Here is a 24920-nt window from a genome sequence, read left to right as displayed (position 1 = left end):
ATGGGGCTGTAGGCTCTATTTGCTCTGTGGCTGCAGCAGCTTGTACCTGCCCGTAGGCAGAGCATATCCTTGCAGGGGAAAAGGGCTCAGACACCACTAGCTGTGCTGCAATGCCTCCTCATGTTGAGCCACCTGGGTTTTTTCCAGGTGTTGCTCTCTGGGTGTCTGCAAGTAGGTGCCTGTGCCCTGGCCCTCCCTGGCCTGCGGTGGCTTTGCAGCTTGCTGATCCTGCTTTGCCCTTACAAGCTTCTCTGGAGGACATGGTGAGGGATAAACCCACTTCTGCCCACAAACGAGCACTTGGTTTGTCTTTTCCAGGGAATTGCACTGGTGGGCCTCATCAAGGAGAGAGGGAAAGCTCTTGCCCACCAGAGCTGACTTCTGAGACGCGAGGGTGGGGGACAAGCCATCACTGGCACTGAGCAGGGTGAGCTCCACCTTGGCACCGGGGAGCCTGGGGCTCTGCCTGCTGTGGGGCTGTGGCACTGCCTGCCTTCCCTGGTTGGCTGCCTGCTCAGCACATCTTTCCCAGAAGAAGCCATTTTTGGCTGCCTGGTTGGCACTTCTAGCCCGTCCAGCTTGGGGTAGGGGTGTGAGAGGCAGCCGGTGGGCAGATCTGCAAGCGCAATCCCTTGGCAGCCCTGGCAGCCTGGAGATGGGCTGGGGAGCAGCTTGGCCTGTCTGGACAAGCAGGAGCTCGCAGGTCCCCTCCCTGTCCTGCTGCCACTGCTTCTGCCCAGGGCTAGCGCAAACCCTCTGGCCCTTCCCCTTGCTCCAATTTTTTCCTGTAGGATGTGCTTCTCCTCCAGCCCTGTCCTTTCCACAGGAGGCTTCATGGCTGTGGGTTCTCTGCTAAACAGGTGTGCATTGCTGAGGCAGAAAGACGACAGTGCCCTGTAGGATTGGAGATGTCGGTTTATTTTAACAGGTATTTTGAACAGTCACAGATACTAAAGCCAAGGGGATGTAGAACAGCTGTGGGCACGGCTCCCCAGGAGCTGGCTGCCCCTGCTGACATGGGGTGCATGGCAGCTGGGGGACCCAGGAGCCCGGCTGCCTGTGGGGGCTGGAGGGACAGAGCGCAGGGGAGCTCCCTGTCCCTGGTAAGCAGCCAGAGGTGCTTCCCGCTGCTCTGCAAGTGAAAGGCAGAGGCAGGCAGCTGAGTCCCCAGGTATTCTGCATCAGCGTCCACCCTGCACCACAGCAGACCTGCCGACGTATGCTGGAGCGCAGGGGGACAGAGTAGGAGCAATCAGCCCTATGGACAAGGGGGCAACACAACACCAATTGACTCCCTACGTAACCATTTCCCTTCCCAGCCCGCTGCTGAGCCTGTGCCCCAGAGCCAAGGGTGCCCAGTCACCCCACGAGGGCTGCAGCAGCAGGGCAGGTGACCTTCCTGACTCGTGGAGCCATAGCTGCAGGGCAGGAGAGCTCTGCATACTTGCTTTTTGGCTGAACAGGGCTCTGCAGTGAGGCTCAAGCAAATGTTTTGTGGGCTCTGCTCCATGTCCCCCCAGCCTGCTGCTGCGAGCCTTTCCCAAGCCCCCAGCGGGCCAGATCTGGGGCACGAGCTCAAGGCTGCCCTGCAGCAGGGTGTGCGCAGGCCTGCTCCTCTCCTGCCAGCTGGGAGTTTTGCAGGTTTCCAGGGCTGGGCCTCTGAGCTGGAGGGGCTGGTGCCGGCCCCACCAAGCAGAGGAGAGAAAGACAGTGTTTGGGCTGGGAAGTGTGTGCCTTGTGGGGCGGGGAGCGGGACTGAGACATCTTGCCACACTGCCTTAGGTGTGCAAATCCAGCAGGGGCCAGAGACAAGCCACAGAGCAGCTGCAGACAGATGTGCGGGTTGTTCTCCAGGGACAGCACAAGCACTAGAACTCTGCCCAATCCTGCTCTGGGCCCCTGGGGGCTCAACCTGCCCCACAGCATCTAGACCTTCCTACACGCTTCCCTGCAACCATGCAGCCTCAATCTTCCGTCCTAGTAGCAGGGGAAGGAGCAGAGCAGAGCCAAGGGCCCCCAAAGACTGGCACCCCATGTTCCCAACCGCTGGTGGACTTGGCGGAGGGACAGAAAACATCCTGCACACTCACCCCATGGCCCCTTCCCAGTGCCCTGCACCACAGTGCTGCCTGGCGCCAGCAGCCCCACAGGGTGGATCAGACATGGACACTGCAACTACCGCTTGGAGCCCCACCAGCTTTTTGGGGTGCACAGCCAGGCTGGGGAGAGTTCTGCTGGGCTTGGGGGAACTGCTAGCAGTCCCGGCCCAGCCTGGGTGCCTGCACTCATATTCCTCAGTCCCTGCTAACCTGGCAGCACCACGCTGCAGCTGTGCTCCCTGCAGGACCTAGCAGTGTGGAGCAGATTCGGAGCTGTTCCTCCACCCTCCCAGCCCTGCTCGAAACCCCGCAGGAAAGGCAGACGGCAGCCCTGGGTCCCACTAGGATCACTGCCTCGGGGCTAAGCCCCAAGCCCAGACACGGGGCTGCCATGCCTGCAGCTGCCCAGCACCAGGACAGCCGCAGGCAGGTTTATTCCCAGCATAGGGGTGAGGTGGGGAACGCAGGGTGGAGCATTCCCCCTCTCACTCAGCCATGCCCCTGGGTACAAACTCCTGCAGAGCCCAGGCCAGAGGCTCCCCACTAACTCAGATCTGCCACCCAGTGTCGCTTCCCAGGGAAATCCCACAGTAATAAATAAGTGTAAAAAGAGACTGATGCACCTTTTAAGCAAAGGAAAACCATGAGGAGAGTTACAACCAGTGACTCCAGCACAGCCGAGGTGCACACCAGGGAGCAGGGGGCAGGCAGGGTGAGGACCCTCCTGGGCTGGCCCCACGAAGCTGCCCGGCTCAGTGAGCCTGGCCTTGCCCTGCTGTGTTCCCAGCTGTGCCAGGTGGCAGCTAGCGGGACAGGGGTGTCTGTTTGAGGGAGATGAGCACCGAGCGCATCCGTGAGACATCCTTGCTCTGCTTGCTGCTCTTGGGGTTGAAATCACAGAGCTGGGCCACCTTCTCCCACTCGGAGCCCGGGGTTTCCTCCTTGGACTCCTTCAGGAATGCTTCCTCTGAGGCCCTGTGGAGACATTGAGGGTTGTCACTAGCAGAACCCTTTTCCAAGGAGACCCTCCCCTTTGTCTGGGAACCCCTCGTGTCCCCGCTTCCTGTCCCCTTGCTCCAGCCAATGAGCTCAGCATCCTCCAGGATCCAGAGACACACGATGCTCAAGGCTGCTCTTGGCTGCACTCACCAAAGACATCATTCATCCAGGGGCACTGGGGTGTCTGCCTGCTCCCAAGACTTCTCCACCCCCAGAGCCATCCCTCAAAAGGCACAAGACCCCACAGCTTTGCCTCTTCACCCAGCCATGGGTCAATGCCATGGGGGCATTTCCAGGAGCTCCACTTGCCTCCTAAGACTCCACCATTTAGAGATGCTCAGCTGCATCATCCTCCCTCCAGGACCTCTCCAGGGCCCAGTACCTCCCAGCATCCCCCCTTCCCTTGGCTGGGCAGCCAGTGCTGGGTCCAGGACCCCCAGACCCTGCGGGGCAGGATATGGTCTGTAAGAGGCACATACACATAGCCAATCACATCGGCGTCCGGCTGCTGGTAAAAGGCTTTGTCAGCGATCCTAGCCCCCGAGGCACAGACAGAGAGAGAGCGCAGAGCAGACAGGCAGGCAGAGGGTTAGAAAGAGAGAAACAGAGAGGGGATTAGCATCCTCCCAACAGAGCACAACGCACTCATCACAGCATAACCGTCACCAGGAAAACCTGCCGGTGATGGCAGGGCTGCACAGACAGTGCCCCAACCCTGCCTTGATGCGAGGCCCACGTGGGGGGCAGGAGGCATTAAGATCCCAGAGTGATCCCAGTGTGGTTCCAGACAGGCTGGCTCTGCACAGCCACTGGAGCAGCTTGAAGCCCTGGGGCCTCTCCCCTTGCCTGGCAAAGCTCCGTCCCTGCAGGGCTGGGCCCTACTGTGGTGAAAGAGGCCCCCAGACATCGCAAGGCGGCAGATGGGCCTGCACAGAAGCTCCCATCGCAGCCCTCATGGCCACGCTGACTCTGATGTACCTGTTGTTTGCCCGGTTCTTCTCCATCTGCTCGTTCTGACGCAGGTTCCACTCCTCCAGGTCCTTCTTGGCCTTCTCACGCCATTCCTGCTCAGTCACCTTTGATGCCGCATCTAAGGCCAGAGTGAGACAGACCCCATCAGCCAGACTGGCACCCACTGGGTCTGCTGGGCAGCCCCTCAGCAGGCAGGACAGTTGCAGCCCCCCAGGCCTGTCCCCAATCTCCACCAGTACTGTCTGAAAGGTATCACTGCCCCAAGGACAGCAGATCTTTGGCAGGGGCTCCCACACAGTGTGGGGCATGAGACACCTCTCTGGGATGCAGCAGGGTCACCTCCAGGTGAGGGACCCCAAGGGCCCCAACTGCCACATCATGAGGTACCATGAGCATGGCCACACACAGCCTTGGGTCTCACCCAGCTCCTCCAGGCGCTTCTTCTGCTCCTCCCTCCATTTGCGGATGCTCTCAGGTTCCTGGGTCAGGCGGTCAGCCTTGGCTATGGCTGCATAGGCATCCGTGGGACCGTTGGACTCCTGCAGGCAATGAGCACCTCACCATCAGCCCCAGCTCTTCCCACAGCCCAGCCACCCAGTCCTGGCAGCAGGGCAGGACTCCACACTCCAAGCACTCAGACAAGCCAAGATAGGAGTTAGGGAGGGTGACAGCCTGGGACATCTGGGACAGTGTCCCCAAAGCGCTGCTCAAGCTGCTGTCCCAGCCCCAGGCCCTGTCACCCAGAAAGACTTGCCAGCGTTCCCCTCCTTGACTTGCCACTTGCTGCCAATGCAGCTCTCACATCCTCCGGGCAGCCCCACAGCAGAGGACAGCCACCGGCTTTGTGACATGCTCGCCACCAGCACCACGCTTCCCTGGCCCTGACTCAGGCCAAGGCAGCCCCAGGACGGAGCGTCATTACAGGCTTGGCCACAGCAGACAGGGAGAGCCCAGGCAAGAAGCAGGGCCCAAGGGAGGTACTGCTCTCTGCCTGGACACCAGCCTGCAGGCAAGAGCCTCCCTCGCTCCTGAGCCAAGCTGCCTGTACGGCTTCCCACCAGGCCCAGCACCATGCTGGCTCAGCACCCCTCCCTAACACCTTCTGCTGGCTGGGATGCCCAGCCTAACACCGAGCTCATCAATGGGATTACGGCTTTCCTCCAAGATCCCCAATCTAATTAAGCCTGTGCCGTTTCTGATGTGATTATCATCGCATAAACTAGGCACGGGCAACGCACATGCCACGCTGCTGGGCACTGAGTGTGGTGAAGGGCTTGTCAGATGCTGGCACAGCTTCTCCTGTAGCCAGCAGAGCTGGGCCTCAGGCTCCCAGAGGGAGCTGAGACCCAGGCGGGTGGCCCCATGAAACACCCTTGGCCATGTGGCAAGTGGGTTTAATGGGAGATGCTGCCAAGTCAGCAAAGCGGGTGTCCCATGGCAGCCCTGTCCTGGCTCTGGCCTCTGCCAAGAGATGGTCCTGACTGCTCCGGAGGCCTCTAGGAGCTACTCAGGCTGGAGAGAGGGGGCTTCTGTGGGGAATAGAGGATTTGTCATCTGCTCCTAGGGCCCAGGCATTCCTTCAGGGCACAGGCCACCTGCAAACAGATTTGGGGCAGGTCCTGGCAGGTGGAACCAACCTTCTCTTCAAAGAGGGGTGAAAGTGGAGCTGCCAGGACTCCCCCATGAGACCCAGACCTTTCCAGGAGCACCACCGCTGTTCTGTGGCTGGATAGCAAACTCCAGTCAATCCTGGGGGCAGGGCAGCGGAATGCTGGCCCCATACCAACCCAATTCCCCTTAGCACCACTGGGCCGGGGCAAGGGGCTGAGCTCTCACCTGAAAGACATCTCCATTGACAGTGGCTCCTCCATTCTGGAAACCAGCTAGAGAAAAAAAGAAGAGAAAATAAAGCACAACTATGGCAGCTGCAGGTGATCCCAGAGGGGCTGGTGTTCATGAAACTGAAGCAAATCTGTTCCTGGGAGTTTGTCTGTGCCATTTCCAGCCCAGCACACCCATCCACAACAGCCCCATGCATGTGGGCCACACCCCATGGCATCCTGTCCTTGGTGGGATTCAGCCAGCACCTCCCTCTCCCCCACACAAGCCTCTCAGGGCATTTATGTTTTTACGGTATTTTCACTGGTGTTTTATCTTATCTGAAGATTAGGGAAACTATTCCAGGCACAAGGCTGGACACAGGCAGGTGCTTTGACTGTAGAAAGACAACCTGACTAACCCCAGCCTGCAAGAAGCCAGGCAGAGGCTGCCGACAGACACAGACAGCTGACCCAGAAGCTGTTGGCCGAGTGCCCAGCAGTGCAGGGCTGCAAAGGGAAGGCAACCCTGCCAGGGACATAGCCCACAGAAACACTGCAGTGTGCTCCACCAGGAGGAAGAGGGCAAGCATGCATGATGAGGTCCTCAAGAGCCCACCTGGGGGGATGCCCCTGGGACGAGCTGCTATGTTAGGACTGAGAATGAGGCACCACTGAGACTCACAGCTGAAGTACAGCCCCATCTGCCCCCCAGCCCCAGAGAACACCGAGAGCTGCACACCAGGGTCACAAGGCCAGCCCCATGAAGGGGTCTCTGCTGCTGGGAGAGAAGAGGCTTTGAAGGAGGCATACTCCAGGTCCTGAGCTCTCCCCAGTGGAGACCACAGGGCTTCTACCAGGCGGCTAGCCGCAAGCACAGGCAGCCATACAGCCGCGGCGCAGCTCAGGCAAGCGCCGTCCCCACGGTGCTCGCCCCCACAGTGCAGCTCCGACTACACCCAGCTCCAGCCTGCCTGACTGCATTTATGACCGCAGCCGTCAACACTTCTCCAGGCCCTATGTGCAGAGAGGTGAAACCACTGCTCTACAGCCAGCACAAGGAGGCCCTGTGGGCCTGGGTTAGTGGAAGGAGCCAGAGCACAGTGGCAGCAGCCTCCCTATGCCCATGTAGAGAGCAGACTCCTGAGGCCCTGCCCCTGCAGACTGGAGGCAGGAGATCAGGATTAGTCTGCAGGGCCTGGGACCACAACGTCCCCAATGGAAATGCCTTCCATTTTGCACCCCAAAGGCCTCTCCTGTCCGTGGGGACAGTGACGAGGCTGTCATTGCTCCTCAGCTCCACCTGAATGCCCCTCATTGCCCTAGCTGGGGCCACTGAGACACAGAGACAGGGATCCATCCAACCCAGGGAACCCAGCCTGAGCACATGGGGGAGAAATTGCCCCACAGCTGGCAAGTCCTGGCTCAAGATTCACCCCACATCCTGAGGTTTGAGAGGGAACCCCAACGTCAAACCCTCTGGGACCAAGCACAGACCCCAGACAGCCCTTGCTGGGATGCAGGCCTGGTCCACTGGGGAGCCCCATCGCCTGCCCACTGGGGGTACACCACGGACCCCATCACCCACTGGGGATGCTGTGCACCCCACGGGGATCCCCAGTCCCACGGGGCTGCGTGGGGGGTGCAGCCCGGAGGGAACCCCTCCCTGCCCTCGGAGCAAGAGGGGGCACGAGTCCTCCTTTACACCCACGGGGGTGGCAGCCCCCTCCGTGCCCACCGGGCGCGGCAGCCAGGCGGACCCCGCGGGCCCCCGGCCGCGCCCGCCCGGCGCGGCGCTCACCCGGTTCCGGCGGGGCCGCCTGCCCGGCCGGGGCGGTGCCCGATTCGCCGTCGGCCGGCCCGAAGCCCTCGTCGTTCTCGATGCCCGCGATCTCGCTCTCCTGCTGGGCCAAGAAGGCGGCGGCCGGATCCTCCTCGGCGGCGGCCCCCTCGGACGACGAAAAGAAGCCGAAGTCGTCGGCCATGGCCGGCCCGCCCGCCCCGCTCCCGCTCCGGCTGCTCGGCTCGGCTGGGCTGGGCCCGACTGGGCCCGGGCGGAGCTGTCACTGCGGCGGCGGCGGCGGCGGGCGGGGCGGCCGCGCTGACATCAGCGGCGGGGCCGGCCCCGCCGGGCGCCTCCCGTTTGCCCGCCTCCCGGCGCGTCGCCAGGCCCAGCCGCAGCCCGCTCCCTGCACCGCCGCTGCCGGCCGGAGCCGGTACGGGCCGGGCGCGGCCCCACCGCGGGCATGGGGGACCGGGGCTGCTCCGCTGCCTCTCCCCGGGCTCGCAGGGCCGTGGTCCCGGGGCACCGTCCCCCCCCCCGCGCGCACTCGTAGCTCTCGGGGTGGGAGCGGGCGATCCCTCACAGCCACCATCTTAACTGGCGGCCGCCATCTTGGGTGGAGCCGCCGCCGGTGGACGGGCGACCCGGCGGGACGGGAGGTGCCCGGGCAGGACCCCCGCCCCGGTGGCTGACAGGCAGCCCGACCCGCTCCCGAGGGGCTCCTGGCCCCCACCCGCGGGACCCGCTCCCGCCGCCAAAGGCAGCCACCCCGCCCCGGCCAGCTCCGGAAACGTCCGAGCGGCTTTCGGCACGCTTCGGAACTCTTCGCGCGCCCGTCGGGAACACCCGAGAGCGGCGAGCCCCGTCGATGACATTCGGGCGTTTCCGGATAGGTCCGGGAGCGCTTCGGCTTTCTCCGGAACGTGGTCGAGTATTTCCGGTTGCGGTCGATAAAAGGCCGTTGGCTCCGTTGCGGCGCCTCGCGCGCGCGCGCCCTGGAGCCGGGGCGGAAGTGCGGGTGGGCAGACGTCAGTTCCGGAGAGTGACGGAGCGGCGGGTCAGAGGCGGCAACAAAATGGCGGCGCCTGAGGAGCGGGAGCTGACGGCGGAGCAGACCGAGAAGCTGCTGCAGTTCCAGGTGCCGCGTCGGGGGGGGAGCCTGTGCCGGCCGGCGGGAGCGGAGGAGGCGGCGCGCGGGCAAGGAACGGGCTGGGCTGGGCCCGCCCCGCCAGCGCTGGGGTCCTGCCGGCCTGCGCCGGGCCGGGGGGTACGGGGCTCTCCGAGAGCGGGGGCAGGCCTCGCCTGGAGCGGGCCCGGGGGTGTCGGGTCGGGCCTGGGGGGGGGGGGGGCGAGAGGAGAGAGCCCCGTGGTCCCGGTCCTGGCGGGGGCAAGGGTGCTCCCCGCGGGGGCGAGTGAAGCTCCTGTGTGGGGCTTGGGCTCCCCGGGCTTCAGGCTCTCCCGGGATGGGGCCCTGCTGAGGGGCCGGCCGGTGCTGTGCGTGCCCCGAGTGCTTCGTTAGGAATGGCGTTCTGTCATCGCTAATTGGGGAGGCAGGAAGTGACTTTTGAATAAACCCCATTAACTCCATACGGGGAAAACACCGTGGTAACTCCTGGCCATTTTAATTAGATAGTCTGAAAAATTCCCTGTCAATTCCCTTTCTTGTCGTTAGCAGTGAATGGGAGAGCCTTTCCTGGTGCCTTGGGAGGGTTGGGCAGTGGGTTTCTATGGAATGTGGTTTCTCAGAAAATTGTTTCTAACCCTCATGGTTTGGTAATGCCTACTGGGGGGAGGCCACTGGGGATTGTAATGATCTAATCTTGCTGTCTGCTGCATAACATGGGCTGGGTCGCTTAACTGTTGGTTTGCCAAAGCCTCAAGGCTGTGCAGCAGCTGGATAATTAAAAAAAACCCATCTGCAGATGTGGTTTATTGGGAAGAAAACAGTGCTGTGGAGTTGAAATACTTAGGGCTGCTCAGTGAGAAGTAATTAAACATGCTGGCCAATGAAAATTATCTTCAGATGTCTTGGGTTTGTGAATTGTAGGGCATCATGTGGTGTCCCTTGGATTGCAGAGTTCTTTTACAAATACAATATTTACTTTCAAGAGTGTTTTGTCTGATTTTGTTGCTTCATATATATTTTTTGAAGACTATGCTTTGCATTTTTTGGTGTGATGTAACTGTAGAATTATAGGGCTTAAAGGGACTTCAGAGGCATCCAGCCCTGCCTCCCATAGCTGAGATAGGTACAGGTGTTCGTCATCATTACAGATAGATACCTGCCAAGCCTTTAATGCTGAGCCAGGGGGATTCAACAACCTCCTGAAGTAATTAATGTACTGCAGTGTTTTTCTGTGACTATAGCTATGAGGAATGGTGTGGGTTTTTTAGAGATAGCTCCTCTAAATCTTTACTGTGAATTAAGCTGTCTGGGCAATCTTAACTTACAAAGGAGGCAGAGCAATGTTAGCAATTGCTTTTCCAATGTTACCATTTCCCTGGTAAGTATATGAGGTTTAAACCATTGCCTTATGCTGCACATATATGTGTGCAAAAGCTGTCCAGCTCCTGTTCTCCTGCTGTAAGATATTGTGGTACTTATTAATCTACTGAATCTGGACAGATAGGACCAGCTGCACTCATCAGTGTCCCTGTTGCTATTTTCAAAACCTTGTGGGCAGCTGTGAAACTAAAGAATCCTGTTTCCTAATGCTACCTGGTGTTGCCATGGTCAGCAGGCTGGGGGCTGGAGGGGAGGGAGAAAAAGTCAGAAGGAGGGATTCATGTTTTAGTCCAGCTTCCTGTTGAGCCCTGGTTTGAAGTGGAGACGAATGCTCCTTAGACTATAAAGAGGAGAAATTTTTCAGTTAGAAGATGGCTACTGTCCAGAACCTGATGTGAAAGCTGTAGTCTAGAAGGCTTTGATACCAGGATCCTCTTGCTCTTCTGTCCCCTGGGGTATATGTGATTAGCTTTTCACCAGGGCTGTGCTAATGACAGGCTTCACTGGTGATACCTTCTCATTTGGTACTTCACACCTGGCTGAAAAGATCTCAGGTGTGCAGTCCTGCTTGTTTCTTTGAAATGAGAGTAAATCAGTCCACCTGGAAAAGTGGGGTTTTTTCTTGTTTCCTTTAGCTGGACTCTGTTAAATAGTGTTTGCTGTTTGGGGAGGATGGCTAAGTATCACTGAAATCATGTACATTGCTATTGCTGCAAAACGCTGCTACGGTTAGTTTGTAAACCTTTCAGGGGTTCCTACTGTCTCTGCAGGGAATGCTTAAATGCTGTCAAAGATAACTTTACCCTTTCATTGTGATGCACTGTCGTAAGTAATTAGTACAATATTCTGTGGTGGCAGAGCATTGTACTTCCACAAAAGATGGCATGCCACTGCAGTGTGAATAAAGCAGGAGAGCAGACTAGAAAAGAAGGGAGTGGGGATAACAAAGATGAGGTAAGCAATAGCATAAGGCCCTCAGCAATGTTACAGTTAAGTGGAGAGCCAGGAGGGAAGCATTGAGGAAGAGCCGTAGACTGCCATTCACCCAGCAAACAGCTGTTTTGGGTGAAGATGCTGTTGCCCTACACTGTTTATCCTACTTCTGGTGGAAATTGCTTCTTCCAAGGTAGAGAGGTGAATGCCTGCTGTCCTGTTTGTGGTCTAAGCAGTCAGGGTTACAGTTTAAATACATGCTTTGCATTAATTCCACTGATGTTTGCTTGATGTGTCTTTGTAGTGCTCATATAAACAGCTCTGCTGGCAGGATGGTGAAAGTAGCAGCTCTCTTCCTATGGACAGGGCTGGAATAGGATGGTCGTCTGCCACCCTGCTATGGCAGGTTAATGGAATAATAAAAAAAAGTACCAATATGGACAGATAATTGGGATAAACTTGAAATAAAGGCAGCAAAGCACTCTTGCATGCTTTCAGCTTCCCATTTACTGCTGAAGCGTTGGCTAATGTAAAGGAATAAAAGCATCTAAATTTTTCATCTGTCAAGACTTGGCTGTCTTGACATCTGTAGAGAGAAACTTGATGTGAACAGCTTAAGCAAGCTGTGGACATACAGTTCCATTTGGGAGATGGAAGAAACAGCAGAGCAGCTTTTGTAGGATCTTGTTATTGATCTGTGCCCATTACACTTGGGCTGATGTCTAATGTTATAATATGCTAATGTAAAGTAATGGAGTGTTATTTGCAAAGGGAAAAGTTAGCACTTATGATACCAACTCTTAACTTCAGCTGGGGAAAACAAAATGCTCAGTACTGAAAACATCTCTAAAGAGGAAGGAGGAAACAAGAAACTTCAGGCATCTTTCCTACTCAGTGTATTGCATATCGATCAAAACCCTCACAAAGGCATTTGCTGTAATATGTGAAGAGAAACTCTCTTGGTAAAGGCTTTTTTTCTGCTTGAAGTCAGATGTTCTTTACCCTTGGAAACATAATTCTCTGGAATTTGGCAGTGGGTTGGGAATTAAGAGCAGTGCCAGTTACAGTCCTGTGGATTTGCATCTCTTAACGCCGTGTTTCAACATACAAGCGTATCTGCAGAGGGAACAGTTTCGTAAGTCCAGTTTACAACCTTTGTCCACTCAGGGGTATTCCTTCCGCTTTTGAAGCGTGGAATTGTACTTTCCACTACTTCAGTATTGAGAAGATTTTAACATACTGAGCAGTCTCAAAGGTGAGAGATGCAAATAATTACATCCAGCAGCAGCTTCAGTGGGTTTTAGGATAGCACTGTACTTTGAGTGGTGTTTGAGAAAGCAGTGTTGAACTTTCCTGGCATTTGTGGTACTTAATATTTTGTTTTCTAAATATTGTCCACTGTCTTGAGCTTGGATCTACATTTATTTGAAGGTTTGAGGGTGCTAGTTTAATGGGATTAATTTTAACTACAAGGGGCCTTATCTTTTTATTACTTACTATGTCTGTATAAGATCTATGCTCTTTGAGGCAGCTAATGAGAGACTACAGTGAGTAGGAAACTAGCAGTTAGTGACTGATTTGAAGATGCTGTTTGTTCTCTTAGCCTTAATGATACTAAGAACATACTTGTTTGTCTGGCATGTGAATAGCGCAGTTTGCAGCTAGCCATGAGATTCTCCACAGTGAACTGGTGCAGTGGAAATGATGTGGTGTTTCAAGTTTTTAATCTGTTTCTGTGACTAAGGTGAAGCAGTGGCCATAGAAGCTACTGAGATAACAGTACAAATGGTTGTTGTGAGTGATAATGAACAGTATCGGAGTTTACCAGCAAGTGTTGTCTAAACTGACAGTTGAACTGTCTTCCTGCAGTTCCTTATGTTGACTACAATTCATTCTGAACCCATATGTGTCTTCCAGAACATCCTGGAATTGAAGTGTCTGTCTTACGGAGCACTTCAAAGTAATGTTCAAAAAGGTGTTTGGTTTTAAAAGCTGCCTTTACACAGGCAATTTCTTTTTCCTGCAATGTTTTAATTGTGCAACTTCATTGATCAGAAGAGTGGTAGGAATGCTGAGCATGGTGCTGCTGGGGTGGTTTTGTCACTTCTGTTTCACGTTGAGAGCAACTGTATTAAGATGCTAAGGAAGAAAAATGTAGATTCACCTCCACGGAGAAGTACTGTTGTAGAAGACTGAGATCTGACCAACAGCATGCCTGTCGCTGTAATGGTGGTCAGGAAGGGGTGGTTAGCTGGCCCATAGTCTCTCTGTGGAGCTTAGTAGTCTTGCAAATGTTGCAGTGATTCAGTGCTCATTAAATGCTTGTTGATTGTTCTGCATGGCTGTTACTTTGGTGATGATTTCTGACCTAAAACTGCTAAAGCATTTTGCATAATTTAAAAAGGAGGGAATGTTCAGTCATGAAGCCCTGTTATTAGTGCTGAGTGATATTCCAGACATTTAGAGACAAAGGTGTGAATGAGTTTCTGAACCTTGTAAATTTTGCAAACACCAGCAGAATTTCCAAAGTGTTAAGAAATGGTGACCAGAAGACTTTCAAGACTTGGAAATACACACATTGTGACTCCATTGTAAAAACAAATAATTGAGTCAATTGCAGGTGCCTTTTAAGATGTCTTTCTAAAAGGATAATGAAATGCCTTCTGTAGGAGTTTGGGGTAGGGGAAAAAAAAAGCCACACAAAAAAAACCAAAACAATACAAAACCTAGATTTTCCTCAGTGAAGCACATCTTTAAAGAAAGATAGTTAAACTAAAACACTAAATCATGAAGCTGAGTGATAAATGAATGTATTCTGGCAGCAACAGCTGAGCTCACTGAGCTTCATTTCTTCTGTGAAACTCACTTCTGTAGTGGTCCCTTGTGAAGCTTGCTGTAGACTTACTTTTTAATAAATATTTATACACCACTGGGCAGTGACTTGAAGTGTTTTTTTCTGAGTGACTGCAATCACATAGTTAATGTCAGCAATGCTTTGAACAGTCCGGTTCTGTACAGCAGAATGAAACAATGATTTTTGTCCTGTAGACTGGGGAGATGGTAGAGATCTGTGGAGACTTCATGAGAAAGAAGCCAAGAAATGTTCAAAAGTTTGAACTGAGCCCAGAGATTGAATAGGGCATTTGTCCACAGAGTGACTTGGGTGCAAGTAGTATGTGGAATGTATGAATGGGGCAGGGAAGGGAACTGATGCACCATCCTTCTCCAGTAAAAAAAAAAATTCGGTGCATTCTTAAATGGTCAGCTTGTCAAGATTGCCTCAGGGGCTTTCAAATGAAGCAAGAAATGGGGGAGATGACGGGCAGAATTAAATAAGATGGCTAACAATGGATTGGATCACAAGGTGTAATAGAAACAGCACACAAGGATTTATATCATCATTGCTCTGTGTTCGCAGTCATCATAGCCTGCCTCCTGCAGAAAAGCTATGCTCTGCTGTATGACAGACACAGAGAGCAAAAGTTCCCTGCTCTTTGCCAGACTCCTGCATGGCTGAGATCATCTCAGGTGCTGCAGAGAAGAGTGTGTGGAACTGGCAGGCAGAGGACAGGCAAGGCTCCTGTGTAGTTCAGCTCACACAACCTCTGTTGGTCAGCAGGCTCCATCTGTCACAGTGTGTAGCAGTCCAGTGGGAAAGCAGCCTGCTTCACTTCTCAGCTTGGTCCCTGAGCCACTGAGGGAGCTGCACCCTCTGTAGTGTTACACCAGCTGGCTGGGGGGGTATCTGGAGAGAAGCCCACCGGTGAGAACTTGAAGCATAAAGAATCTGTGGAGTTCTCTTGTCAAGAATAACCTTGCTGGAGAAATTGTCATATTTCAACAGTCTCCTTATATCACCAGCACATTTTTATATTGAATTTGTTACACTGCTTGTGACAGTTATGGTCATTGCTTCTGCCATTTTGTATCTAAGCTAAACAATTATTTCTGAAGGTATAACTGTTTTCTTGGCTTTCTGTAGCCCAGTTATTAAAAAAAAAAGCAAGCCACAAACTTTTTACTCCTTTTAATTTTAAAGTAACAGTAGTTTCCTTTGAAATCGCCAGCATTGTTAATGGTGTCACCTGTAATGATCTTTGACTGACTGATTCAAAGGATTGTTAAAAGGGTGGCAGCAGCACCACATTGGTGTCTTTATGCTTTCCTATGAAAGTGCGTGCTTCTGCTCTGTGGTTATAGGTGCAGTGTACAACCCTAAAATGTCTGTTCAAACACCTTACAGCAAGTGGTGTGGGGAGAAATGTGTTTCTGTGGCACAGTGACAGGGATGTTCACTTCAGCAAAGATTTGTCTCTATTCAAGAGGTGCTGATGTGGCTTCCTGTAATAACAAATACTGTTGTTTGATCTCTTGTGCAGAAGTTCTGATTGGCTCGGGGTTAAAATACCCCTTCCCAAACATTGATGTGAAAGCCCAGTGGCTTTGAGGTCTGCCAGTGTGTTTTGGACTATGTTTTCTGTTTCAGGTCCTGTCTGTGTTGGACTGAATTATTTTTTTTTTTACTGTAGAATTCCCTGTGATGCTGGAAAATGCTACCTTCACTAGTGGCTGGCTCATTTTGGTTTTAGTCTGTTTATGCTTGCAGTAAGTGAAGTAATGGTCATCTTGGGTTTTCAGAAATGCTTTGCCTGTCTTTGAAGGAGATGCTTTGAGGTGACGTTTGAGGGCATCTGCCTAGCATACCCTTCCAGAGTGAAACTTGGGGGCAATATCATGTTAGACTTTTGACTGGGCTGAGTGCAGTTGTAGTTACAGACCTGGGGCACTGCTGAGAATTGGCTAATGCTGGAAGAGTGCAAAGGCCTGTTTGAGGCCTCCTGTGTGTTTATGGATTTGGGTTGGCACAGGTTGCTCTCTTCTTAAACTGAGAGCCGAGCACTTTAAAAAAATTTTTAAAAAGTATCGCAGTAATGTATTGCAGTAACTCCTGTCTGTGCTCACACATTGCAAAGAACAGTAAAAATACTACACTTCCCTGGCATCCATCTGCTTTTATTCTCCTTTAGGACTTGACTGGCATAGAGTCCATGGACCAATGTCGTCACACGCTGGAGCAGCACAACTGGAACATAGAGGTACCACTGCAAATGAGATTTGTAGCAGTTTCCAAGTACCTGGATTAAATGGAGTACTCTGCGGGGGGGGAGGGGGGGCTACCAGTAAGATTTAATCTGTCAGCCCCTGAATTTACACTAGTAGCTCTTTATAATAGTATCTTGATACATCTGGAGAGCTGGTTTCAGAAGTACACAGCAGAGTTGTTATGTCTGTGTTAATCGCTTGACTGGCACAGTGTGTAACTTCCCGTAGTGCGTGTTGTGCAGGCTGCCATGGAGAAGGCTTTCCATGCAGAAAAGAGTATTGGTGGTTAGAGTTTGTAATGAGTTGTGCTTATCCAGTGCTCTGGGGCTGTTAGTTTCCAAAGTATAAAAAAGATCTTTTCTGCCAAGCTTAAATGTCTGAAACCGCCCTTTGCTCTTTCTTGTGTCAAAGGCAGCTGTACAGGACCGACTGAATGAGCAAGAGGGTGTCCCAAGTGTCTTTAATCCTCCCCCATCGTGGCCATTGCAGGTCAATACAGCTGACCACAGGATCTACAGCTACGTTGTCTCAAGGCCACAGCCAAGGGCAAGTTATCTTAGAGTAGATTTTGTCCTGCTTCTTGGGTGACTGTGAACAACAGAATGTGCAAGCAGGAAAAGGAATTGTTTTCTTTGTATGCTGTTATCTCCTTTGTAAATAATTTTATCTTCTGAAAACAAAATGTAGAGCTGTTCCTTAAACCTCTATTACTACTGCGGATGCTTTCTCCATGGTGTAACTCACAGTATGAGAAAACCTTCTTTGTGTCACAGAATATCTTGCTGTGTAGTAAAGCTTTTTGATCAGTTCGGTTCAAACAAAGGACTGTCCCCTTCTTATGGCAGAGTGATAATATTTTTTTCTTTTTATTCGCCCCTAAAGTGTATATTAACTTGAAAACAGTGTCAATTACTTGTGTTAATGTTTCACAAATTTGCATGAGCACCTGTAAGACTTGGTGCTCTTAATCCCTTTGTACAGTTAAAAAAATTAGCACGGAGCAAAAGCATTGCTGCTTGACTGCTTGAATTAGTCACTGATGCCTGTTTTCAGATGCATCACATTGAATTCTGAATGAACCATGTCAGTCCCTTAAACTCGATTTGACATGTCTGAAGCTGTGAAATACTGCTGAGCTTTTTTGCAGTGGTTAGAGCACTGATACTCTGTGTGTGAGTGGAGACTGTTCTAAATCTTTGTTTGTCATTGCAGGGCCTATTAGGATGGGGTTACTACTTCATAATGCTTCCATTCCGGTTTACCTATTACACATTACTTGATATATTTAGGTAAGTACCGTTTTGTGCTGACTCATGTTTTGACTGCATCAAGGCACAGTAGCTTAGATTTGGCTGTACCTCTGTCACTTGGATCTTTAGGTCTAATGGCAGATTTTTCATTTATTTGCTCAGCTGGCTTTATCTGTAGCCTTGTAAAATTCTAACACTGTTTAGCAAGAAAAAAATCTTAATTGCAGAGAAAATGAGCATCTTGCAGCTCTCTAAATGAAACATTTAATTGGAGTTCTCACTCCATGCAGCCTTACGGTTTGAGTGCCACGCAAAGGGGACACAAAACACGGTGTCAGAAGTGTCCAGTATTCTTGGACAAAACAACTTGATCAGAATGCTGTACCACTGGGCTGAGCTGCAGGTTAACCTCCCCTAATCCCTGTATGTTACTTGGCAAAACCCAAACTGTAAACACCTCTGCTTTTTCCCCTTTGGTGTCTGTTGCCTCTTCTCCCTTTACTGCCCCAAAGGGCTAGTTCATCTTGCCTCCTTACAGCATTGATAGAGAGAAAAGGGATTGTTGAAAGGTGGTAAATATCCAGCAGTCCTGCCATCTGTGGTGTTTTGGCAGTTTCCTCTGTTGTATAAAAACTCTCCCCCCCCCCCCACCCCGCCCTGAAAGGCTTTTCCAGAGTTCTACACATCAATAGAACTAAACAACATTGAAATCTGCCTTGCAGTTAAGCTTTTTCAGCCTCAGAGGAATGACTGTTTCTTCTCTCTTCATTGGACTCCTAGTGTAATGTTCTCTTTCTGCAGCTCTTTGCACTCTGGAATTGTTAGTCTTGGAATAGCAGAAATGCAGTTTTCAAAGTTATCTGGACAAAACTGTGTGGCTTTTAACAGCCTGTCTTTGACTAAATTCCTCAAACCTCATACTGTTGGTGTGTCTTATGCCTGATGCTTTAGAGGAAGTCAAAACTGTTAATCACACAGAATTCAGATACTTGCTGATGCCTGGCATGAGGTACTATTTGACTGGGGGCTTTCTGTAGCAATGGTATCAGTTTGGAGCAGGTAGCAGTTTAGGTTGTGATTATAAATGTTCAAGGGTCTCAGCTGTGACTTTTTTCCTCCTTATGAATGCCAGTGACTGTAGAAAACTTGTTCTTCAGAAAGTCAGTAAGCTGAATTTCCAGTGTCCTTTGCTTCCTTCCTAGGTTTGCTCTGCGTTTTATACGCCCTGATCCTCGTAGTCGGGTCACTGACCCAGTGGGCGACATTATTTCGTTTATTCATATGTTTGAGGAAAAATATGGGAGGATACACCCTGTCTTCTACCAGGGAACTTACAGCCAGGTCAGTGTCACGTGTTGGTGCACAGATCCTGGGGAGATGGAGAGTGGGGATTTTGCCAGATGGTATCAGGGTCTACATGGCAAAATCACTTTTCATCTAAAAGCCCAGCGTTTGTCCCCAAACTCTCTAACAGGGTAATGGAGAGCTAGCGAACAAGTGTATTGGAAAATCAGTGTCTGCCAGGCCTGATGATGTGCCAAGCCTGCAAAGTTGGAAAGCAAAGCTGCTCTGACTGTTCCTCGACCGTCTGTATGGCTCTGTAGCCAACAGCTATTCTTTGTAACCCTGCCTTTGTTTTTATAAACTGATATGGTATGCCAGCGTCTGTCCTTCTGTTCACCAAATTGGGATTGACCGCCTGGCTTGTATTATAATGCAACTCCAGAAATTGGTGCGAGACCTCAAAATTGAGGGAGGGAGCCCCTGAAGAAATTATGGGAGGTGAGAGTTCCATATGTTAGATCTGGGCTGATGGCCCTCTCTGAAAGAGGGACGTCCTAATGGGTACTGCCTCTTCTGCCGCTTCTCTCAGCCTAGCCAAGGGAAGGGCCTCCTGCAGTGCGTCCCAGCAGACAGTTGGATCAGCACTGCTTCCTGAGTGCCAGAGAAGAATGTGGAGTCTGCTCCATGCTGCACAACGATGGAGCTTGCCGCCTCCGCAGCTCTTCTAGGCCCCTCTGTCTTGCCTGGAATCCAAACTTAAATAACCACGGAATGGTTAGGCTACCAAAACTGAGTGCCAGTAAAACAGGGAGCCTATTGTGCACTTATCCTGTGGTCTTGTTAAGAAATGCTCTTGGGTGGGTGGAATCCAGAGACTGTAGATGCAAAAAGGTTTTTTGTTGCTTTGTTTGTTTTTTGTTGGGGCCTGCAGCATTATTGAGTTATCTGGTTTTAGTAGCATTTTGATTTGATGTGGTCTGAAGATTCTGTCCTGTACAGACCAGAGTGGAAAGCTCAGTCTTGGCTGCTGTGAGTCTGAGGGATGAAGGAGGGCTCTTCACTGCCAGCAGAGTCTGGCGGGGCGGTGGGGGATGTCAATCCATGCAGTTGCCTACCTGGCTTTGCTCTCAGTTCAGTGTTCTCCAAAGCCACATCCTGAAAGGAGTGTGAAAGAGCACCATTGTAGCTCCCTTAAATGAGGGTTTAGTTAGAAGGTCTGACAAGTTCATCCTCCACTGCTGCTTCATTAAAACCATGCTAGTGGCAGAGTAGTGGCCTGGGTAAATGTTGCTGACCTGTCATGCAAGTCTTGTGGGTGCTGCTTTCCCCTTGCCTAAAGACCCTGTAACTTTACCTCCTCTGCTCTTATGCCAAGGCACTGAATGATGCCAAGCGGGAGCTGCGCTTCCTGTTGGTTTATCTTCATGGAGATGACCACCAAGACACAGATGAATTCTGCCGGTAGGTAGGAGAATTTTCCAAATAGTTATCTTTGCACTTTAAATGCAGTTTCATTCACACGATCTCTTCTCATCCCTTAGCAATACACTGTGCGTACCTGAGGTGATCACCCTCATAAATACTAGAATGCTCTTCTGGGCTTGCTCAACCAATAAACCAGAGGGATACAGAGGTGAGTGCGTCCCTCCTAGGCTTTACCTGTCCCCTTCCTTCTCTGGAACAAGCCAAATGTCCTTTGACAAATTTATGTGTGTGAAACACAGTTGGCTTTTGTGCAAGCAGATGAGATTTCAGGATTGCATGGGGAAATATGTGTTGGTTTCCATGTGATATCTCAGAGGGCCTGTTTGGATGCCAGGGAAATACCACCTTCTCTTCACCTCCACTGTTCCCTATGTTTCTGGGCAGCCATAGTTGTGTGCTCTTTGCTGCAGGCATTCAAGCTGCTTTCAGTACCTTGTTAATGGGAGTTGGTGGGTGTGTGCTGAGGATTAAACTGAGTGCAGAAACAATTCTCTAACAAGCTGTGCCCTTAACAGTGGCTCGTATTATGCCTGAAGCCAGGAGTGACTTGTTAGGTGCATTCTTTCCCCTTTTGAGACACTCATCTTTACTCCACGCCCAGTCTCTCTGCTTGAAAGTCCGCAGTGAGGTCCTTTTAAGTACTGTGTTTCCAGAGCTGTCCATACCTGGCCTGCCAGCATTTTGGTAGGGTTTTGCCACGAATGGAGTTGTTTCCCAAGGTACTGTCATGCCTCCTGTATCGCCTCTGACCCTTCCTGTTTCATGGCAGGAGAGGCCAGGAGTTCTGGTACTAAATCTGGGTCATTCTTGGCTCCATAGTTCAGCTACCAGCTATTGACACCTTGAAAGAATGGCTTTCTAAGGAGACATTCTTTTACTTATTTCTGTTGTGTTGCTGCAATGCTTTGGAGTCACAGCCTAGAAAGCAGAGCTGGAAGAGATCGTGACCTTTCATTTAATCCATGGGGTGCTCTGATTTATTTTGGAGGGTTCCATTGGTAGTGACGGCTCCAAGTTGCATGATGTGCCATGCATGTTTTAAGGAGGAGGTGATAAGTAGCCATGGGTAAACAGTAACTTAAAAGCCTCTGATTGGCTCCATTCCCTGCCTCAAGACAGAGCCTGCCTGTGGCAGAAACAACCTAATTCTGTTCAGAAATGTCCAGGATGGACACTCTGCCATCTTGCCCATGACAGTATCTTCCAGAGTCTGGCCATCCTTAATCATCTTAGCAAGTGTTTTCCCTGTGCTTGACCTGTGTTTCCCTTCCTGCAGTTTAAATCCAGGGCTTCTTGTCCCATTTTGAATGGACGTTCAGAGCAATTTACTTATTCCTGCTTGAATTAAAGAATCTTTTTGGTTACTTGAAAGCCTGGGGTTTTTTGCCCTCAGTCTGTATGATCCAAGCTACTTCCTCCCTTTGCTAATTTAGAGGGTTTGACAAGATGGGGCCTGAGGCCTTTTCTGACTTGGAAAAGATAGTGGCTGTGGAAGCTGCTTTCCTAGGCCCTTGATGATGGAAAGTGTGCTGTACCCCTTGCTGACCCTTCTGGATGGGGCAGTTACAGTGATGTTTGTGCCTGTTTCCCAGTCTCCCAGGCTCTGCGAGAGAACACGTACCCATTCCTGGCTGTGATTATGCTGAAGGATCGCAGAATGACAGTAGTTGGGCGGCTAGAAGGCCTTATCCAGGCTGATGACCTCATTAATCAACTGATGTTCATCATGGATGCCAACCAGACGTACCTGGTGTCCGAACGCCTGGAAAGGTATGACAGGACTTGAGCTGCAGTAACACAGACCTTGTGGAGACAGGCTCTGCTCTGCCCCCTTCTTTCCTCCAGATACCACATGTAAGCAGGTAGCTCAGCATCTCCTGTTCTGTAACACCACCCATGGGCTCTCCTCTTCCCAGTGGGATTGTTGGTCCATAAATTCAGGCCACCCTCTACTGTTTTCTGCAGTTGGAGCACACCCTTAGCATGCTGGAGCTTTGCAGGTAAAGCTTGGACAGTAGCCAGCAGGAGCCAAATGGGAGCAAAGGCATTGCAGGCAGGAGAAGAGCTGGTGTCTGCAGCCAGTCAGTGAGGGAGTGCTGCTGCCTGGGCTGGCTGTCCTGAATTCTGACTATGATTCTGGTAGTGCCTCATGAGCATGAGCTCCAGTCCCTGATAACTCTGTAGGGATTTGCAGGCTGTGTCTGAAGTAGGATGCCATTTTCTGGTCTTCTGTCTGCTCCAGCTCTGCCCCATAGTCTCTGTGGGGGACCCACTAACACGTTTTGATGCCTCTGGTTTCTGAAATGTGCAAGGAATTACCTGAAGGAGATAAGACTGTGAAGAGTCTCAAGTATGAGGTAGAAATCCTGGACACTGCTTATGTGCTGTCTGTCCACTCTGTCAAGCTGCAGTGGGTGAGAAGTCTTTTGTGTTCAGTTCATTTCCACTCAACCTAGGGAAACAGTTTGTGTGCTAGGGACTGTGGAGGCTCACCTTGCCTTTCAAGAGCTTGTGGTACTCAGCCCTCTAAATGAGGTGTTAACTGATGTGTGCACTCCTATGAGTTGGAGGCTGTACCTGCATCCTCAGGTCTGTTATCAGCCTGCCATGCCTTCATTTTAGGGCCTGCTAGCCCTGACTGCTCCCTGCTCATGTTTGCAGGGAAGAGAGGAACCAAACCCAAGTTCTGAGGCAGCAGCAGGACGAGGCATATCTGGCATCCTTGCGTGCGGACCAGGAAAAGGAGCGCAAGAAGAAGGAGGAACGGGAGAGGAAGAAGAAGAAGGAGGAGGAAGTGCAGCAGCAAAAGCTAGCGGAGGAGAGACGGCGACAGGTGAGAGCAAACTGACTGCTGGAGAGGCTGCTGTGCCCTGTCAGATGCTCATGCTGTGTAGGAGCAGTGCCTGCAGTAGGGCTTTCTTGTCAGATCGGAGCTGCTTGTCTTGCTTGGGGCTTGAGTGTCCTCTGAGCCTCCTGGAGCAGCTGTGCTGCAAGGAACAAGCATAAAGGTCTGTGCGGTGCATGCCCATTGCTCTTTCTGCCTCCTTACTTTGCAGACGCTGCAGGAGGAGAAGGAGCGGAAGTCTGAATGCCTTCCTCCTGAACCACATCCTGATGACCCAGAGAGCGTTAAGATCATTTTCAAGCTGCCTAATGATTCCAGAGTGGAGCGGCGATTCCACTTCACACAGTCATTGACGGTGAGCTTGGGGCAGAGCTGGTGGGCTTCCTAGAGTAAAAGAGAGTTGAAATTCTCCAGGTTGCTCAGCAAAGCTTTGGTTCCATTGGACTTTGCCAAACAGTGACCTTTGAGAGCCTTAGCAGGCAGAGTTGTTCCTGGGTCAGGAGGGTGTCATGAGGCCTGGTCCCAGCAGCTTAGAAGAGAGAGGTTAGAGGAAAAAATGGAAGAAACCTTTTTTTCTTCTCCTGAAAAGCTGAGGCTCTTGTTGCTCCCTATTAAATAATGGTGTAGGAAGAGTCAGAAACAGTGTCTGGACTCCCCAGGTACTCTGTGACAAGTCCTGTTTCATACATGCTAAGAAAATGGCTGTCTTGTGTCTACAATGCAGTGATGGTGCAAATTTGGTAACCTCCCCCCCACCCTACTGTGAGATGCCATAGATGCAGTCTGGCTGTGTCATTGCTCCCCCAGCTGGTAGTTATTTCTGTGCTTCTTTCCCAGGTGATCCATGACTTCTTGTTCTCCTTGAAAGAAAGCCCTGAAAAGTTCCAGATTGAGGCCAACTTCCCTCGCCGTGTCCTGCCCTGCCTCCCTACAGAGGAGTGGCCCAACCCACCCACGCTGCAGGAGGCTGGACTCAGCCACACGGAAGTCCTCTTTGTGCAGGACCTCACGGACGATTGACACTTTTCCAGAAGACACAAAATGGAAAGAGAAATTCATATTATTATTATAATACAATATTTTTTTTAAAAGACTGCGTACAAACGAGGGATCAGAGACCACATCGCCTGTGCCAGCTGTGCTGTGTGTGTGCACTGGCAAGAGGAAGTGTGTGCACGTCCTCACACACTTGTGTACACAGCCATCCCCTACACTTGGAGGGCAGAGAGGGAGGGGAGCTGGTGTTACCCCTCCGCCCTCCCTGGGGAGGAACAGGAATGGCAGCTCTTGGTCATTATTGCTTTTATTGATGACAATAATAATAAAACCCCAACAACCTGACATCTTGTGAAGATTTGATACTCTGCTGTTCCTGACAGCCAGAAGACCGGGCACCTGAATGTGCTGGGAGTGGGGTGGGAGGGAAGGGCTGGACAGAATCTCTTCAGCTTCCCTCTGTGTATAAATATCTTTCTTTTAATATTTCTCTTGCTTTGTAATGACCAAAGGAGAATGGGGTTGACTGTAGTATTAACTTTTTGATAAAGAGCTGGTTCGATTCTTACCCATGTGGGGTCTTGCCCAGGGTTCTTAGCCTGCGTAGTGTAATAAACTCTGCCTCTAGCATGTCTTGTGCCAATGCTTTCTGCCTGTGCCCCCTGCCACAGCCAAGCACTGGGGAGGGGAATTCCAGCTGTGGTGGCTCTACAGTTACTGCTCATGGCATTGTGGGTACACTTACCCTATTGCCTTGAATTGGTAATTTTGTGCCAGCAGAGCTGCTGTTGTAAGATGAACAAGAGTATGCACACTGTGGGAGAAGGCAGTGCTGGGGTTGCTGCTGT

General features: G+C 51.6%; 2 protein-coding genes across 3 annotated transcripts; one reads left to right on the top strand and one right to left on the bottom strand.

The window, feature by feature from the left end:
* Positions 1-897: 897 nt before the first annotated feature.
* On the bottom strand, positions 898-7999 carry CLTB (clathrin light chain B). 2 transcript variants are annotated; one of them, XM_069773220.1, is made up of 6 exons: positions 7689-7999; positions 5907-5953; positions 4492-4609; positions 4077-4188; positions 3578-3631; positions 898-3074 (listed from the first exon to the last, which is right to left on the bottom strand). In XM_069773220.1, exons 1-6 carry the CDS (start codon positions 7870-7872, stop codon positions 2903-2905), a joined length of 687 nt encoding a protein of 228 aa, XP_069629321.1. In that variant the 5' UTR covers positions 7873-7999; the 3' UTR covers positions 898-2902. The 2 variants fall into 2 exon arrangements, with proteins under 2 accessions (XP_069629321.1, XP_069629322.1); XM_069773221.1 differs by lacking the exon at positions 3578-3631 and having other exon boundaries at positions 7689-7990.
* Positions 8000-8046: 47 nt separating this feature from the next.
* Positions 8047-24702, top strand: FAF2 (Fas associated factor family member 2). Its single transcript, XM_069773219.1, has 11 exons — positions 8047-8808; positions 16137-16205; positions 16624-16758; positions 17425-17501; positions 18665-18803; positions 20122-20207; positions 20288-20379; positions 21824-22001; positions 22893-23064; positions 23288-23431; positions 23914-24702. Exons 1-11 carry the CDS (start codon positions 8539-8541, stop codon positions 24094-24096), a joined length of 1545 nt encoding a protein of 514 aa, XP_069629320.1. The 5' UTR covers positions 8047-8538; the 3' UTR covers positions 24097-24702.
* Positions 24703-24920: the final 218 nt, after the last annotated feature.

Source organism: Haliaeetus albicilla, chromosome 27 (genome assembly GCF_947461875.1).
Source record: "Haliaeetus albicilla chromosome 27, bHalAlb1.1, whole genome shotgun sequence".
NCBI lineage: Eukaryota > Metazoa > Chordata > Aves > Accipitriformes > Accipitridae > Haliaeetus > Haliaeetus albicilla.
The sequence above is the reverse complement of the archived record's forward strand: the minus strand, read 5'-3'. Positions and strand labels throughout refer to the sequence as shown.